The following is a 16,105-nucleotide window of genomic DNA, read 5'->3' as shown; positions in this document are numbered from 1 at the left end:
TTCCTTGATTCCTCTGGTGAACGATGGCTTACCGTCGCTAGCTGGGTTTAGAATTGTCAGCTGAGGCCACTGAAGGGTATAAATGGCCTCACGTGATCCAGGTTAGCAAAGAAGTTGCAGTGGATTTCGAGAAGGCCCTAATTTAGATCTCAGGACAGTAGAAAGTTTATCTTAACCATAAAAGAATCTGCTCACTGTTGCTAGCAAACTTTGTTAATAGGTGTGTTTTGGACCTGTAACTCATTTATTACCTAACGGTGTTTAATAAGCACATGCAAATGTGGTACACATAGCATTCATTAGAAATACTGTGATTAGGAAGCTTTTTTACCTTGAAACTCCTTCAGCAACTGTGACCTAAACAAGAATTTAGCCCTTGTTTATTTCCTTTTAAGAGATTCTGGAAATCCTCCACAACATGTAACAGTAGTGCTAAACCTAAAGAAAACAGTCAACAATTAGGTGTTAATTGCTGATTGATTTCACAACCCCCCCATTGATTGGTTTCACCCTCAAGACTCCAGTGAGACTAAATGGTTGGTCATTTTTCTGATTTAGTATTTCCTTCCGTTTCTCAGATCCCAGGAGAGTTTTAGCAGGTTTTAGATGAGACAGTAAGGATCTTTGACCTCCATTCTCAGAAAATATCTGGCGTTATCTCAAATCTGAATTTGAACATTATCCCAGGGGGATGATAAGGAGCAGCATCCCTAAACTGAGACCCACCTCTAGTTTGTCATCTCAGTATTAGTTTTTGTCAGAGTTCCTGGCACAATAATTTTCAAATAAATTTTGAAAAAAACCCAACTATCATATACAGATATAGAAAATTATATCAACTTTTCCAGTTAGCAGACCTTAGGCAGCCGTCTGAATTAATGAGAAAATGTTTCCCTGATAATATCTTGCAGTGTGGGTAGTATTTTCAAGTTAAATGACTAAATGGATTGGGCCTAACCCAGGCCTGGGTCAGGGCTACAGTTGAAAACCTCCGGGGCTTAAAGAATCGTGCGGTTTATTTAAGGAGCAAGGGTTGTATTGCTCTCAATTTCCATTAAATCAACATGCATTAGATATTAAGCAATTAAAGTTCAAAGCCTTTTGGAAAAAAATGAGCAGTATAGACCAGAATCACAATCTATCTAGTCCGGAAGGGGCATGGAGCTGTATCTGCCGGAAGCGTCCATTTAAATTCCTGCATTACAAGGAAAATTACTCCTTAGCTGCTAACCCTTTGCAAAAGTTCAGAGTGATCTTATGGGGCATTCATCACACGTAAAAATTATTAGTATTATTTTTAAGAGAGCGAGAGAAGACCAGAGGCAACATGAGGAGAACAGAGTTAGCTACTCCAGAGACATATGCAAAGGACACTACACATTTTGTCCTCTTTTGGCACAATGTACTACGTTGTACCGGATTTTCTGGAACATGCTGGTTGGTCGACATTTTCCCGAGCAGGAAGTTTCACACTTTTAAGATCTGAAGAGATGTTAAACGCTCAGCTAAAGGCCAGGCAGCTCTTCACCGTCGAATTAAACAGCGGTGGGAGCCGGCGGAATAACCGTACTTCCCCCCTCCCAGTGCAGAGCGTGGCCGTGCCTCCGCCGCGGTCCCCGAGCGCCGGCGGCAGGCGGCGAGCTCGACCCCACCGGCCCGCGGGGAAACGCCGGCCGCCCAGCCGCCCCAGGCTTCCGCCTCCCGGTCCTGCTCCGCTCCCCCGGCCGCCTCTGCTTCAGGGACGCGGAAACCCCGTAGGAGCGGGGCGGGCGGGGAGCGCGGATCGGCAGCCGCTTGCTGCAATATTCTTCCGCCGCAAGGCAAAGAGTCCAAACCTTCCCCCAAGGCCCTGGGATTTCCAGCGGCCCTGTAAGATCGAGAAATAACCAAATTTGGTTTTCCCACCCACTTGCTTAGGATATTTTCTGAGATAAGAACCCCAAGATCACAATTTGGTAGAGAACCGAAGAGCGACGAGAAAATTCCTCCGCAGAAAACGGGTTCCGGCCGCGAGCCTATAAAAAACGGGTGGCGCGGTACCGCTGTCTTTCCAGTCGGGCGCTGAGTGGTTCTTCGGATCATGTCTGGTGGCTCCGCGGATTATAACAGGTATGGCGCTTTCTCGGAGGTGGTATTTTGCGGCGAAGGTCATATGACGCCCAGCGGAGATGATAATGGATGGTGTGGAGGCAGGGAGTTCTGGGTTCATAAGCGTTTCCTTGGGGTTTAGCACCCTCTGCTCTTCGAGAAGCTTCCATGATGGGTAGGGCCTGGATTGCGGGGAGACCAGGGTACAAAAACGGAGTGGTTGGAGGGTGTCTTTTTTTTTTTCTCCCGGAGACGTTTTTAAATCCTGGTTGCTTCTCCTGCCCGTACGGCGCACGTTTAGTTAAAGCGGTGGCGCAGTCCGCAGTCGAAATAGTGTAACGGAGTCCGAAGCATTATTTGCGGCGGAAGGCGCGACTTGCAGCGCTCGACTTTAGGTAGGGTGGGGGGAGGGTAACAGCGGCGCTTGCTCGCCAAGTCCGCAAGGCGGATGGGACCGCGCCGGCAACCGGGTCCCTGCGAACCGTTGGCATAGCTCTCGCCAGGCCTCGGCCCGCGTCAATCACCCCGGCTTGCGCAGTGTAAGGGGCGGAGCTCAGCGCGCGGAGCTCTCGCGAGACGGGAGCGCTGGCGCTCGGGCCTGGGGGGAAGGGCCGGCGTCCGTGGGGTCTTTCCTGGGCGTCCCCTGTCGTCGGCCTTTGGGCTGGCGCGCACAGAACATTAGGTGTCGTGCACCGCCAGCTTCCTTGACTGCCTTGGGGGGGGGGTGTACACGTCCAAGGGAGGGTGGCCTGTATAAATAGTGCTCTCCCCTAATGTGTAGTTAAGGTGGCTGGGGAAAGGGATGTTCTCTAACTGCAGTATTCTTGTCAGCAGAGAACATGGAGGCCCAGAGGGAATGGACCCTGATGGTGTCATCGAGGTAAGAAATGTGTGTTGATTTTGAAACCCTGGAAAGGTGAGCTTGTTCATCCCATTTATTCAGTCTTTTTTATATGTAATTTACAGAGCAACTGGAATGAGATTGTTGATAACTTTGACGATATGAATTTAAAGGAGTCTCTTCTTCGGGGCATCTATGCTTATGGTTTTGAGAAGCCTTCAGCTATTCAACAGAGAGCTATTATTCCTTGTATTAAAGGTAAAAGAAATAGTTAGCACTTCTAAGAAATGAATTAACTGTTCTGCATAGACCTGGACCATAAAAGGGAAAATAACTTCTGGGGGCTAGCACCTGTTTGTATTCCTTAAAGTGAAATGATGGCAATCATCTTTCGGGACTGACCTGAAATGAAGAGAAAACTCATTGCTGATCACTTGATTATTTGGGCATAATTAATGTTCCAAATGGAATACATGGTGTGAACTAGAAGTGGCGGTTTGATGTGGGATCGGTAAATATGTATCCTACTTTTTTTAGGGTATGATGTGATTGCTCAAGCTCAGTCAGGTACTGGCAAGACAGCCACATTTGCTATTTCCATCCTGCAACAGTTGGAGATTGAGTTCAAGGAGACCCAAGCACTAGTATTGGCCCCCACCAGAGAACTGGCTCAACAGGTATTGATAGTGTAGTTCAAAAAAACTGCTTGCGTGTTGCATAGGTTTCAGGTTTCACAACTGTGAAGAATTTTAAACTTAGTATAAATTGGTCCTATCAGTAGGAGCCCTCCTTCTAATTGTCCATGCATGCAGGGAGTTTTTGTTGAAAGTTAAAAATAGGAACTGGGTGTGCAGGTATGATTTGCAGGGTTGTGTAACAGATTTGAGAAACCAAAGCTTTTCAGGGTGGACTAGCTCTGTTCCCATTTTTAAGTTTGAATGCAGTTGTGCAACATGAAAACTGCAGTGACATGTTATCATTTGACTGTCTCAGTAGTTTGTGATGCATCTGTTGCATGCTATGTTTTCAAAGCTCACTGCTATATTGGCTTTGAAGTAAAACCTTGCTAATAAAACTAGGTTTTATTAAGGTCAAGAGGACATGAGGTCCAGTACTTTGGGAAAAACTAAAGTATCAACAAGCTGTCCTAGATGTAATTGCAGAGTTCCACTATTTACACCTTCCTACACAATGAAAAGCAATGTGGGAAATGATTTAACAACTAAAATAGCTAGTATCCGGGGCAACAGGATCCCAAGTTTGACAAGGCACAAGGAAGACACGTTAAGGGAATTTGACCATGAGGCAGATCAGTCTGCATTTTAAGCTTGGAAGTAGTTAAGTATTGTGCATGCATAGAAGCTATTTGCAGACCAGATATTTGCCATTATGCTTTGGAAGTTTAGTCACAGAGTCTGTAATTCTGCTGGATAATAATTAAGGGTTTTGGTTTTTAGATCCAAAAGGTAATTCTGGCACTTGGAGACTATATGGGAGCAACTTGTCATGCCTGCATTGGTGGAACCAATGTTCGAAATGAAATGCAAAAACTGCAGGCTGAAGCACCACACATTGTTGTTGGTACACCGGGGAGAGTATTTGATATGTTAAACAGGAGATATCTATGTAAGTATTGCTGTCCATTGAGAGTATAATTTGTTTTTATTATTACAAATTTAAAAATAGTATCCCTGAGCATCTATCTAGAGCTGATAATATGTATGGCTTTCTTTGTCAGCTCCAAAATGGATCAAAATGTTTGTTTTGGATGAAGCAGATGAAATGTTGAGCCGAGGGTTTAAGGATCAAATCTATGAGATTTTCCAAAAACTAAATACAAGTATTCAGGTGAGCTTTAATTTTCCTGTCCTGTAGTAGGTTGGGGCTTAGGTTTAACACAGGTTACAGTACAGCTGATGAATTTGTCCTCCCCCCTGCTTAAGGTAATTAGTGCATAACCACAGAATTTCATAGGCAAAGACACTAGGTCTCAAGCAGTTTGAGTATTGTGAAAGTTGGGCTGTTTGTGTGACAGTATAATCGTTGTCTTTTTTAAGGTTGTGTTGCTTTCTGCCACAATGCCAACTGATGTGTTGGAAGTGACCAAAAAATTCATGAGAGATCCAATTCGAATTCTGGTGAAAAAGGAAGAATTGACCCTTGAAGGAATCAAACAATTTTATATTAATGTTGAAAGAGAGGTAATTTGTCTAATTACTAAACATTAAGATGTAGTTTATTTTTTAATCTTCTTGTATAAGCACTGTGCTAAAATTGCAGAAACTAGGATTGCCTTAGTTTTTGTAATAATGCTAGCAGAGTACACACAAGAAGAAGAGTAACTGCACTAGATTGTAAAGACTGGGGTGGACCTCTTTCTTAATGTCCAGTGTCCTTTGTCTTAAGATTTGGTGCAATATGTCTTGCATAGGCTTAAGAGAATGAATTTCTAATGACATGAGTTGGAAACTAGGTTTTAATAACTGTTAACTTTGAAAAATTGTAGGAATGGAAGTTGGATACACTTTGTGACTTGTACGAGACACTGACGATTACTCAGGCTGTTATTTTTCTCAATACAAGGCGCAAGGTGGACTGGCTTACTGAGAAAATGCATGCCAGGGACTTCACAGTTTCTGCTCTGGTAAGAGGTGTTCTAGTAGTAATTGTATTTTCATTAAAGCAGGATTTAGACTACAATATAGCTGTTAAGTGCTGTGTTGTCGTTCCCCCTGCTCAAAATAAAGTTGTTTCTTAACTATACCTGTCTGCTATACCCCCGTAGCAGCCAGGGACGCTTGGTCTCATACATGTCAATAAATTTGAGTAGTTGATGTGACTGGTGATTCTTGAATTAAGGTTTGTTAATTTGCAGCATGGTGACATGGACCAGAAGGAAAGAGATGTTATCATGAGGGAATTCCGATCAGGGTCAAGCCGTGTTTTGATCACTACTGACTTGTTGGTAAGTCTCTTACTGTTCTTTTTAATCTACCAAAAGTTTATTTTGGGGGGAAGGTTTTTTGATAACCTTTACCAGCTTGGGCTCTTTGGGAGATTAAAGAAAAGACCACACTCCACAGTGGGCTATACCACTTCACATAGTTCACTACTATTTTGTGGCCTACATTATATAGCTGTCTGATTTTTTAAAATAGAATTTGAACACCGTACCGCTGTGTTTTCAGGCTCGTGGGATTGATGTGCAACAAGTGTCATTGGTTATAAACTATGATCTACCTACCAATCGTGAAAACTATATTCACAGGTGAGTAGGTCGCATTTTGGCTGTTAACTGTACTGGTAAAATGAATTCATGTGTGGCTTTTCTACGGACTGATTTGTTTGAAAGGTAACTTCATGTCAGGGAAGCAAAAAGACTTAGTAACTTGGTAAGATGTAACTAAAATTGTACTTGGGAAGATTGGTCATCTACAGTGGGAAAACAGTCGTAAATGTTGCCCAGATTGTGGACTTACTACATACAGATCAGGTTGTTTAGATCTATTGGTCAGCTTACTTTTGAGATTTTAGTGAAGTTCTTGTGTCCATGTGCTTTCTTTCTTGGTGATTCCTCTGTAGTTGGGATTTTCTTGGTGTTGTCTGGTAGCAATTTGAGCAGTCCCTGGTTTAGTTATAGTGGCTTTATCCCTAAGTAAATTGAACTGTACCTTGTTATGTGATGTAAAAAAAGACTTTTTAAAAAATACAGGAGTCGATAGCAGCAGTTGATGACGAGATGGCGCTCAGAAACGGCGTTGACGTAATTTAGGACGTGGAATCATAAGCGAAACAGCACACTGTTTGAATAAAGAGCGAGTCGGTATTTATATTTGTTTTTCTTTTGTCATGATTATTTGATATTTTTAAGTTGCTCCAGCCAAGGCATTTTTGTATGTTAGTCTGTTAGGTGGTTTGTGTTGTCTGGTTTCTATCAGGAAGGTAGAAAGCTGTTTTGGAGGTAAACACGTTTGAGTAATTTTGAGTTACAACGTGTGAAACTGAGCAAAAAAGCAGTGATAAGTTTGGGTTACCATACCAAATGCTTGTTTTCCCACTGGAAAAAGTTGTAAGTTTTAGACAGTAGTTAACCTTGCAGCATTTGTATTTACAGTTTACAGTTCCAGAGGTGCGTCGAAATGGGTGACATAACTGTTCTTTTTGTTTTATCCCTGGTGTTTACATCTGTCCCAGGCTGACATCTGCTCTTGGCTGGCCCACTTTGGTATGGGCTTTAATTTCACTACCCCAAACACAATACTGTCATCTGCTTTAAAAGTAATGCTCAAGACACCTGATAAAAATCTCATTTTGCAGCCAGACAAGCCTTGAATCCTTTTGGCACTAACTGCAAAGGAAGATTTTTTTCTCTAGATATTGATTAGCAGCTAGTGCGCTCCAATTAGAAGCACGAACTATAACCCTATTAAGTAAACAGCAGCTGATGGTTAACAAGTGGATCATCATGTTCAGTAGTTCATATTTGAGAAGTAACATTCTAATTGCTGTGATTTCTTTTTCTTACACAGAATTGGCAGAGGGGGTCGATTTGGGAGGAAAGGTGTGGCTATAAACTTTGTTACTGAAGAAGACAAGAGGATTCTTCGTGACATTGAGACTTTCTACAATACTACAGTGGAGGAAATGCCAATGAATGTGGCTGACCTTATTTAATTCCTGGGATGAGATAGTTTTGAATGCAGTGCTCGCTGTTGCTGAATAGGCGATCACAACGTGCATTGTGCTTCTTTCTTTGGGAATATTTGAATCTTGTCTCAATGCTCATAACGGATCAGAAATACAGATTTTGATAGCAAAGCGACTTTAGTCGTGAGCTCTTTGTGAGGAAAGGCATTGGCTTTATCCTCTTTAGAGTTAGACTGTTGGGGTTGGGTATAAAAGATGGGGTCTGTAAAATCTTTCTTTCTTAGAAATTTATTTCCTAGTTCTGTAGAAATGGTTGTATTAGATGTTCTCTATCATTTAATAATATACTTGTGGACTAAAAGATATAAGTGCTGTATAAAATCAGCCAATTATGTTAAACTAGCATATCTGCCTTTATTGTGTTTGTCATAAAGCCTGAATAGAAAGGCCTTTAAAATTTTTTTTTTTTAGAAAGCATTTGAATGCATTTTGTTTGGTATTGTATTTATTCAATAAAGTATTTAATTAGTGCTAAGTGTGAACTGGACCCTGTTGCTAAGCCCCAGCAAGCAATCATATCCTAGGTAGGGTTAAACCCCCAGTAAAATTGCCATATTGCACATGTCTTAATGAAGTTTGAATGTTAAATAAATTGTATATTCACTTTAAAGGTGCTTTGGTCATTTTATTATCAGATCATACTTACAAAGAGTATCTTACAAAATTGTATCTTAAAAAAAAGATCATTTCAGCAATTCTGAGTTAACTGCTGCATCACCGTTGCACAGAGGCTGATCAGCTGTAGATGTTCATCGGCACCATCTGCTAAGCATTTGTCTACTTCCTATAAGAAAATGAAAAGTTAGGAAAATCTCCCTTTGTGTTGTATTTAAAACACATTTTCTAAAATGTGCAGAACTGCCCACTTACAGCAAGTTTTTCTGTGATAATAGATTTCTGTTTATCAGAGAGGTTATCATTTTCTACAACCACATCATGAAATTGATTTACAAGCTGAGTTGCTGCATGGCCCTCATCAATTAAGTCCTGCAACAGAAAGAGTTGAATTTGGTATGGTCGTTTACTGGTAACTTTGGGGAAGGGAAAAATTAAAGTGACTTACTTTTACCACAGCTTCTAGTTTATCAAAAGAGCCACTCTGACACGCAGCAAATATTCCATCAATTGTCTGAGCTGGTATTACCTAAGGTTTGGGAAGGCAAAGGAAGAGAACTTGGGAAGAGCCTCATTACCATAAGCTCCAGAAAGCTAGAAATAACCTCTCTATGTAATCATAACCTCTTAACCCTGATTAGGACCATCTTTAAACTAATCCACTCACTATCATGTAATAGTGATAGAGTTTGCTTTTAAAAGTTTTTTAATGCCTCTGAAGTACACAAAATTTTGTTTCTGATCAAGTTTGGGCTCATGATGGAACAAGAACAGCTGCTCTGGTCAGTGGGTGAGCAGCTAAAAATTCTCCCCACTGGCTTGTACCCAAGTAGTTCTAACTATTCCTCAGCAGTGGCTAAAATCTGTCAATTAGCTTAAAAAGGGATTTTGAAGGCGAGTGCCCCCTTTCCTAGTAAAGATGGAACTACCAAGAGATTGCAAAGCGGACTAATGCTACCATTTCCCTAACAGTATGAAAAATATCTGAGGAACTAAGTCTTAAAAGTAGTGATCCTACTAGTGGTAAAGATGAACCCCGACAAAAACGATTTCTCTAAGTGGGATATAGCCCCTTTATCTATACCCCTTTAGTGGGATATATGACCCTTTATCAGAATAGATTTGTAAGAACAGGAATCTCTTAATGCCATATCCCTGAAGTGTTCTGATGCTTCCAGGTTATTTCCTTATTACAGTCTCTAGCATAGTACTTGGCACATGCTGTAGACTAAATGTGTCCCTCAAGATTCATGTTAAAAATCCCTACTGTGAAAGAGGGTGAGAACTTTGAGAAGTTGATTAGGTCCTGAGAGAAGAACCCCATGAATGGGATTAGTGCCCTTAGAAAAGGCCTTTCTGCCAGAAAGGATGCAGTTAAGTCCATATACTAGGAGTCTATGTACTAAGAAATTCGTCCTCACCAGATACTCTATACAGGTATCTTCATCTTGGACTGCCCAGCCTCCAGAACTGAAATTTCTGTTTATAAGCCATTCAGCCTATGGTATTTTGTTAAAGCTGCCTGAATGGATTACACCCAGCACATAAGCAGTCTGAATACATTTGTCAGATGAAAATTTTCTAAGAGCCCAAGCCCAACCAAAAACGTTGGAATATCTAGTGCTCTTACCCCAGCAATGTCTGTGATCACCTTCTCTGTGATCTCCTTTCCACCTGTTAATCGGGTAGCACTTTGAAGAAATGTAATGGCTTTTCTTAAATCTCCTTCTGACACTTTAACAAGATAAGCTATTCCCTGAAAGAAAAAAAAAATTTTTTTTAACCTACGATGGCTGGCCAATTAAGACTTTTTGACTTTAATAAAGTGAAAAAACAACTTTAGCCCAGAGTTAGTGGGAGAAAACACTAATTTTCGGTTTTAAGGGAATGTTATCAGTCCTACAATGGCAAAATTCATGGAGATAGCATCAGTCTAGTGGAAGGCTAGAGATCTCTTGCCTTTAAAAGAAATTTGCAGAGACAGAGAAATTTCCATATTTCTAATCCTATTTTCTTGACTACATCAAATTATGGTTAAATTCTGTTAAAATGAATAAGGCCTACACATCCTCTTAATATACCAAAATTTCACTCCCCTGCCTGTGTTCCCTCTCGCTGTCTCTGTGTCAAATAAATAAAACCTTGAAAAAATTTCATTATGAAATTCACTCCTCAAGTGAAATATTAGCTAGGACATTAAAATCTTAACATTATGCAGAGATTTATCATCGGAGAATTTGCATTATGTGTATGAACTCTGCTCTAGTTCTGGCTCTGAAATATTGATAATAAACTTCTAATAGTAACAAGAAGGCTGAACCTGTAATTCCTAGACATTCCAAATGCTGCTCTCTTAGCTTAACTGCCTGAAAGCATCAGAAATTAAAGTACCACATTTGATGCTTTCAGGACCTCTTATGAATTCATCAAAGGAATTCGTAATTACAATATTTGCAATAATCAGTAATTACCTCATTGCTAATTTTGACATGTTCTTTATCAGCAATGTCTAGTAATCGCTGCTGTTGAATTTTATCTGACAGTGGTTTGAATCGGAATTTAGAACATCTAGACGTCAGAGGTTCAATTATTCTGTAAAATATTGGGAAAAAAAAGTCAGCAACTAAAGATTTTCCCCCAAAGAACTCATTTTTATCAAGAACAAATCAAGATTTGATGAAGGAGAAATTACTGTATCCTTCAAACATTTACATTTTTTCTCTCCCTAATTGGGGTTATCAAAACAAGGCTCCCTAGCATCTATCTTCAGGGCAATATACATACCGACTGACATAGTTACAGATGAGACAGAATCGTGTGGTTTTAGATTCCTTCTCCATGGTACGTCGTAAAGCTGCCTGAGCAGCTGAGGTCATAGAATCTGCCTCATCCAGAATCACAATCTTAAAAGGAGGACATGGCTTCCCACTGATTCAGAGAAACAGGAGTTATAATTCATCTATTGTCACCAAAATCTAATTTTAGAACACTCATCGCCCCAAAAAGAAACCCCATACCCACCACGCCTTCCAATTCTCCCAGCTGCAGGCAATCATGGATCTTTCCTGTCTCCACAGATCTGCCTATTCTGCACATTTTCATATAAATGGATTAATATGTTGTCTTTGTGATTGGCTGCTTTAGCATGCTTTCAAGGTTCATCCATGTTGTAGTACATCATTACTTCATTCCTTTTCATTGCTAAATAATATGGCAAAGGGATATACCACATTTTATTCATTCATTTATAGGTTGATGGATAATTGGGTTGTTTCCATGTTTTGACCACTATGGCTAATACTGCTATGAACATTTTTGAACATGTTTTGAATAGACCTATGTTTTCATTTCTTGTGGGTATACACCTAGGATTGGAATTGCTGGGTTATCTGGTTATAAACATATAAACATAAAAGTTATGTTTAACTTTTAGAGGACCTGCCAAACTATTTTCAAAATGTCTGTACCATTTGACATTCCAACCAGCTAAGTATAAGGGTTCCAATTTTTCCACATTTTTGCCAATATGTCTTTCTGCTAAGAGCCATCCTAGTATGCATAAAGTGGTATCTCATCGTGGTTTTGATTTGCATTTCTCTATGGATAATGATGTTGATGAGCACGTTTTCATGTCTTTATGGGCCTTTTGTATAGTAGTCCGCCCTTATCCACAGGAATGTGTTCCAAAACCCTAGCAGATGTCTGAAGCCCTGGATAGTATCAAACAGTATATAAATATATATGCCATGCTTTTCCTATACACACATACCTAGGGAAAAGTTCAGTTTATAAATCAGGCACAGTAAGAGATTAACAACAATAACAAGATCATTAACAATAATGAAACAGAACAATTTTAACAATATACTGTAATAAAACTTATGCGACTGTGGTCTCTCTCAGAACATCTTATTGGGCTGTACTCCCCCTTCTTGTGATGTGAGATGGTAAAATGTCTATGTGATGAGACGAAGTGAGGTATTACTTAGGTACTGTGATGACAGGCTACTTACTAATGACCTTCTGATGATTATGTCAGAAGGTGAATCATTTGCTCTGGACTTCAGCTGAGTGTCGGCAACTGAAACCATGGGAACTGACTGAAATCACAGATAAAGGGGGACTACTGTATCTTCTTTGATGTAAGGTCTACTCAGTTCCTTTGCCTTTTAAATTGGGTTTTCTCTTGATTATTAAAATGTATGAGTTCTTTATATATTCTTGATCGAAGTCCCTTATCAAATATAGGATTTATACGCATTGTCAATCCACAGTAGATAACAAAAATCAGTCATTCACTTTCTACAGATTCTTTTTTTTAAAAGATTTTATTTATTTATTTGACAGAGACAGCCAGCGAGAGAGGGAACACAAGCAGGGGGAGTGGGATAGGAAGAAGCAGGCTCCCAGCGGAGGAGCCTGATGCGGGGCTCGATCCCAGAACACCGGGATCATGCCCTGAGCCAAAGGCAGATGCGTAACGACTGAGCCACCCAGGCGCCCCACTTTCTACAAATTCTTAAGTGCTCTGAGTTTAAATATATGCCAGCTTCCAAAAAATTTCATCTTAGAACACATAAGGATTAATAAGTAGCTGACTAAACATCCCTGTTTAACTAAGGGCAGTCCTATTTAAATTATTAAGAACACTTCCTCTTTTATTCTAAAAGTGTCCCAGTTTGGACAATAACTTATATGGTCACCCTAATCAGGAAATATACACTGAAGCTTAAGATTCTGACAGAATTTTTTTAAATAACACAATAACAAAAATCAGGATTTTTTACTAGCAGTGTACCACCAAACTACCAAATTTGATTAATAAATACTCCTTAGACAAAACATAAGTTTAAAACCCTTGACAGCTAAACAATTTAAAATTATGTACTATAATGGAAAGGTCACTTCTGGGTTTAAATTTAGATAAAGGGGCGCTTGGCTGGCTCAGTCAGTAGAGCAAGCAACTCTTAATCTTGGGATTGTAAGTTCGAGTCCCATGTTGCTTGTAGAGATTACTTAAAAAAATAAAATTAAAAAAAAATATGATCCAACATGAAAAAGGAGTTGGACATTTGGCAGAAACATGTATTTTAAACAAATGCAATGACATGGTATGAAGAAGGATAAGTTAGCTTTACTTACTCTGAACGACTTCCTGACACAGTTAATTGAGCAAAATTCTTCACTTTTTCTCTAACTACTTGTATTCCACGTTCATCGGATGCATTTAACTCAAGAACTCTTAACCGAAAAAGTTCAGGCCTATGTCAAAATGAAACGAATATGAAAAATAATAGAGCATATAAATGAGGTTTAAACCATATTTTAACAACTGCACATTCTGTAGTAGTTTAAAATCCACCTAGTAAACACTAGATAGAAGGCATGCAATCACACTCGCATTTTTTATTTTGTAGAGACATGCAGTTTTTTTTTCATGCAGTTTAAAAAACAGGTAGATGGTATTACATAATTCATAAAACTTTAAGTCCATTTTCCACTTAAGATTAGATCATAAACATCTTGCCACGTCATCAGAACCACTGTAAATACCATTTTAATAACTATATGACCTTCTATCCTATGATTGTACCATCATTTACTTAATTTAATATTCTTCTATTGTTATTTAGATAGTTTTAAATATGGTACAATTTTAAATAATGCTGTAATAGAGCATATTTTCAATTATTTCCATAAGGTAGCTTGCTATAAGGACCATTACTGGATTAAAACATGAACAGGTTTTTTTTTTTAAGTGAGTTTTTAAAAAAAAATTATTAAAGGTAGCTCGCCATAGGGTCATCCGAGAAATCAAAAGAAAAGTAAAATAACTGGCACACCCTGCCAAGTCTTTGTTTTGAAAACTTCCCTCTACTTTACTATATACATATTTATTTTTTAATTAAAAAAACAAGAGTTGGCACTTAGTTTTGTCTTTAGTTTTCCTGAACAGGATGATATCCTCCTAAGCATTTTTCTATGGGCATGTTCATAAAGCCCTCTGCATATATTTTCCACTTTAAAACCACATATACTATGAAATGTGGAATTCATAATTAAATTGAGTTCTATAAGGACAAACATTATTTTTAACAGGATATTTTAAAAATTATGTAATTTGGACTGATCTACTCTCAGAAAACTATTAATAAAACTACTTGGGTTTCATTATGACTACATTGCTAACGCTGGTTCAGGTTGGATCTGAGTTGTGGAATAATCAAAAAAGCTCTTTTATAATTTCCTTAAGAAACAATGATTGCTGTCAAATAAATAAAATATTAGGTTCACAGCACGCTCTTCCCCTTTTTTCGTTCTTCACATTTCAATAGAACTAATTATCTGTACATATTTGGTGGTTTCAGAGGCATCTGATTATTTTCACATGTAGGATTTCAGATGTACCTTTGACCATATGCCTGACATGAAAGTTCTGGATAAATTCAAGATAGGCTTTGGTACATTTGATCTTAGCCAAAAGGCTGAAAAGCGATCAAGATAGACTTTGCTATCAGTGCATGTTTTAGGGATATCATACCTGGGCTGATATATATCAAACTCTAGGTAAAAGGCTCCTCTACAATGGCTGGTAAGCCAACACAGTCAATCCTCGAAGAAAAATCTAAGAAAGTGGCTCACAGAGAACTTCTGGTGTACCTGGAATTCTGCATCAACTACTACATACTCTGCTCACACTCAAGATACTTGAGGGCAAGGGGCTGGCCTAGCCACTCCAGAGGCAAGGCCTGGAAAGGCCAGAGCAAGAAAGAACTCTAGGAGGAGTGGTGTGGGGTCATTAGCATGAGACACAGCAGATCCTATCACACAAGGACACAGATGTGAACACAACCATTAAGAGAGTGATGAAAGTACTGGCATGACTAAAGATAGGATGGGTCCTTTGGGCTCCAAAATCACAATGAAACAGATAAAGTGATGAAAAAAATAATAAGGCTTCCTATGTTGTAGTACATTCAAACATTTGAATAAGGTTCAGAATGAAGATTACAAAAGATGTAGGCAAGCTTATTTATTGGGGGGGAGGAACTGGAAACAGGCCCACTGGATTAATAAAAAATACAGAATAATAACCTTACAGAGAAACCAAATACAAATTTTTAGTTACAGAAAAGTAGAGATTTTTGATGTTAAGTCTTTAAAAAAAGAGAGATTTCAACTTACCCAAAAAGCTCCCTCGCTGCTGCCAAAATAGTGGATGTTTTTCCAGTTCCAGGTGGCCCATAAAACAGGAGATTAGGGAGCTGTGGAGGTTAAATTTTATTTTTTAAAAACTGTATTCTGGTACAAATAGATGAAAATGATGATTGAAAACATCTATGGAACAGTGCAATAACTTCCCTAATAGGGCACATATCTGAATACAAATGTTCCTTAATATGACCAGTATCACACTATTAGCAGTTGTAACTCCTGCTTTTTCACATAATACTATACTTTCCCCAAAAATGTTTTTCTAGTATCTTAAGCTGAATCAATATTTATAACTGTTCTATACCCAATATACCTGGGTAAAGTTTTCAAAATAGGAATTAGAAAACTTTCAAAAAAAAAAAGGAAGAAGGAAAGGATTTTTAAGTAATCTCTACACCCAACATGGGACTTGAACTCACAGCCCCAAAATCAAGAGTGCAAAGCTCTACTGACTAAGCCAGCCAGGCACCTCGAAACCTCTTTTTTCTGAAGGGAATCTCAGGCTTCTATCAGTTCCCTATCTCACCCCTCTGCTCAGGATTGGGCAAGACTTTCTAGATGTCCACTGCTTCAAGGGGGAAACAGACCAAAAGAGAACTTCAATTTGGCTAATACAGAGAAAAAAGGAATGAAAAAGAC

General features: G+C 39.2%; 2 protein-coding genes and 4 non-coding genes across 13 annotated transcripts in view; 5 read left to right on the top strand and 1 right to left on the bottom strand.

Annotated features, from left to right (window-relative positions):
* Nucleotides 1-1,971: 1,971 nt before the first annotated feature.
* Nucleotides 1,972-8,241, top strand: EIF4A2 (eukaryotic translation initiation factor 4A2). 5 transcript variants are annotated; one of them, XR_002141828.2, is made up of 12 exons: nt 1,974-2,109; nt 2,920-2,968; nt 3,055-3,187; nt 3,467-3,606; nt 4,387-4,555; nt 4,668-4,777; nt 4,987-5,130; nt 5,436-5,573; nt 5,805-5,894; nt 6,118-6,197; nt 6,642-6,748; nt 7,459-7,597. XR_002141828.2 is itself a non-coding variant. In XM_002914812.4 (11 exons), the coding sequence occupies exons 1-11, from the start codon at nt 2,081-2,083 to the stop codon at nt 7,601-7,603; spliced, it is 1,224 nt and encodes a 407-aa protein (XP_002914858.1). In that variant the 5' UTR covers nt 1,972-2,080; the 3' UTR covers nt 7,604-7,747. The 5 variants fall into 5 exon arrangements, 3 of the variants coding, with proteins under 3 accessions (XP_002914858.1, XP_034517348.1, XP_019650320.1); XR_002141827.2 differs by having other exon boundaries at nt 6,642-6,752; XM_002914812.4 differs by lacking the exon at nt 6,642-6,748 and having other exon boundaries at nt 1,972-2,109; nt 2,923-2,968; nt 7,459-7,747.
* Nucleotides 3,297-3,365, top strand: LOC117795602. The gene has a single exon (XR_004619679.1). It is a non-coding gene; the product is annotated as a small nucleolar RNA SNORD2 (small nucleolar RNA).
* On the top strand, nt 5,176-5,351 carry LOC117795594. The gene has a single exon (XR_004619664.1). It is a non-coding gene; the product is annotated as a small nucleolar RNA SNORA81 (small nucleolar RNA).
* Nucleotides 5,610-5,741, top strand: LOC117795528. Its single transcript, XR_004619590.1, has one exon. It is a non-coding gene; the product is annotated as a small nucleolar RNA SNORA63 (small nucleolar RNA).
* LOC117795538 lies at nt 5,921-6,060 on the top strand. The gene has a single exon (XR_004619599.1). It is a non-coding gene; the product is annotated as a small nucleolar RNA SNORA4 (small nucleolar RNA).
* The window catches only part of RFC4 (replication factor C subunit 4), a 22,643-nt gene continuing 14,571 nt past the window's right edge, over nt 8,034-16,105 (bottom strand). For all 4 annotated transcript variants that reach the window (XM_034661476.1, XM_011219208.2, XM_002914811.4 and 1 more), the window contains exons 4-11: nt 15,437-15,516; nt 13,394-13,513; nt 11,036-11,179; nt 10,723-10,843; nt 9,882-10,007; nt 8,700-8,780; nt 8,507-8,623; nt 8,034-8,420 (exon numbers count right to left, since the gene is read on the bottom strand). In XM_034661476.1, coding sequence (XP_034517367.1) covers nt 8,325-8,420; nt 8,507-8,623; nt 8,700-8,780; nt 9,882-10,007; nt 10,723-10,843; nt 11,036-11,179; nt 13,394-13,513; nt 15,437-15,516 — 885 coding nt within the window. In that variant the 3' untranslated portion in view covers nt 8,034-8,324. The remainder of the gene's footprint in view (nt 8,421-8,506; nt 8,624-8,699; nt 8,781-9,881; nt 10,008-10,722; nt 10,844-11,035; nt 11,180-13,393; nt 13,514-15,436; nt 15,517-16,105) is intronic.

This window comes from Ailuropoda melanoleuca, chromosome 1 (assembly GCF_002007445.2).
Source record: "Ailuropoda melanoleuca isolate Jingjing chromosome 1, ASM200744v2, whole genome shotgun sequence".
NCBI classification, from domain to species: Eukaryota; Metazoa; Chordata; class Mammalia; order Carnivora; family Ursidae; genus Ailuropoda; species Ailuropoda melanoleuca.
Note: the sequence above shows the minus strand (reverse complement) of the source record. Positions and strands in the feature narration are given on the sequence as shown.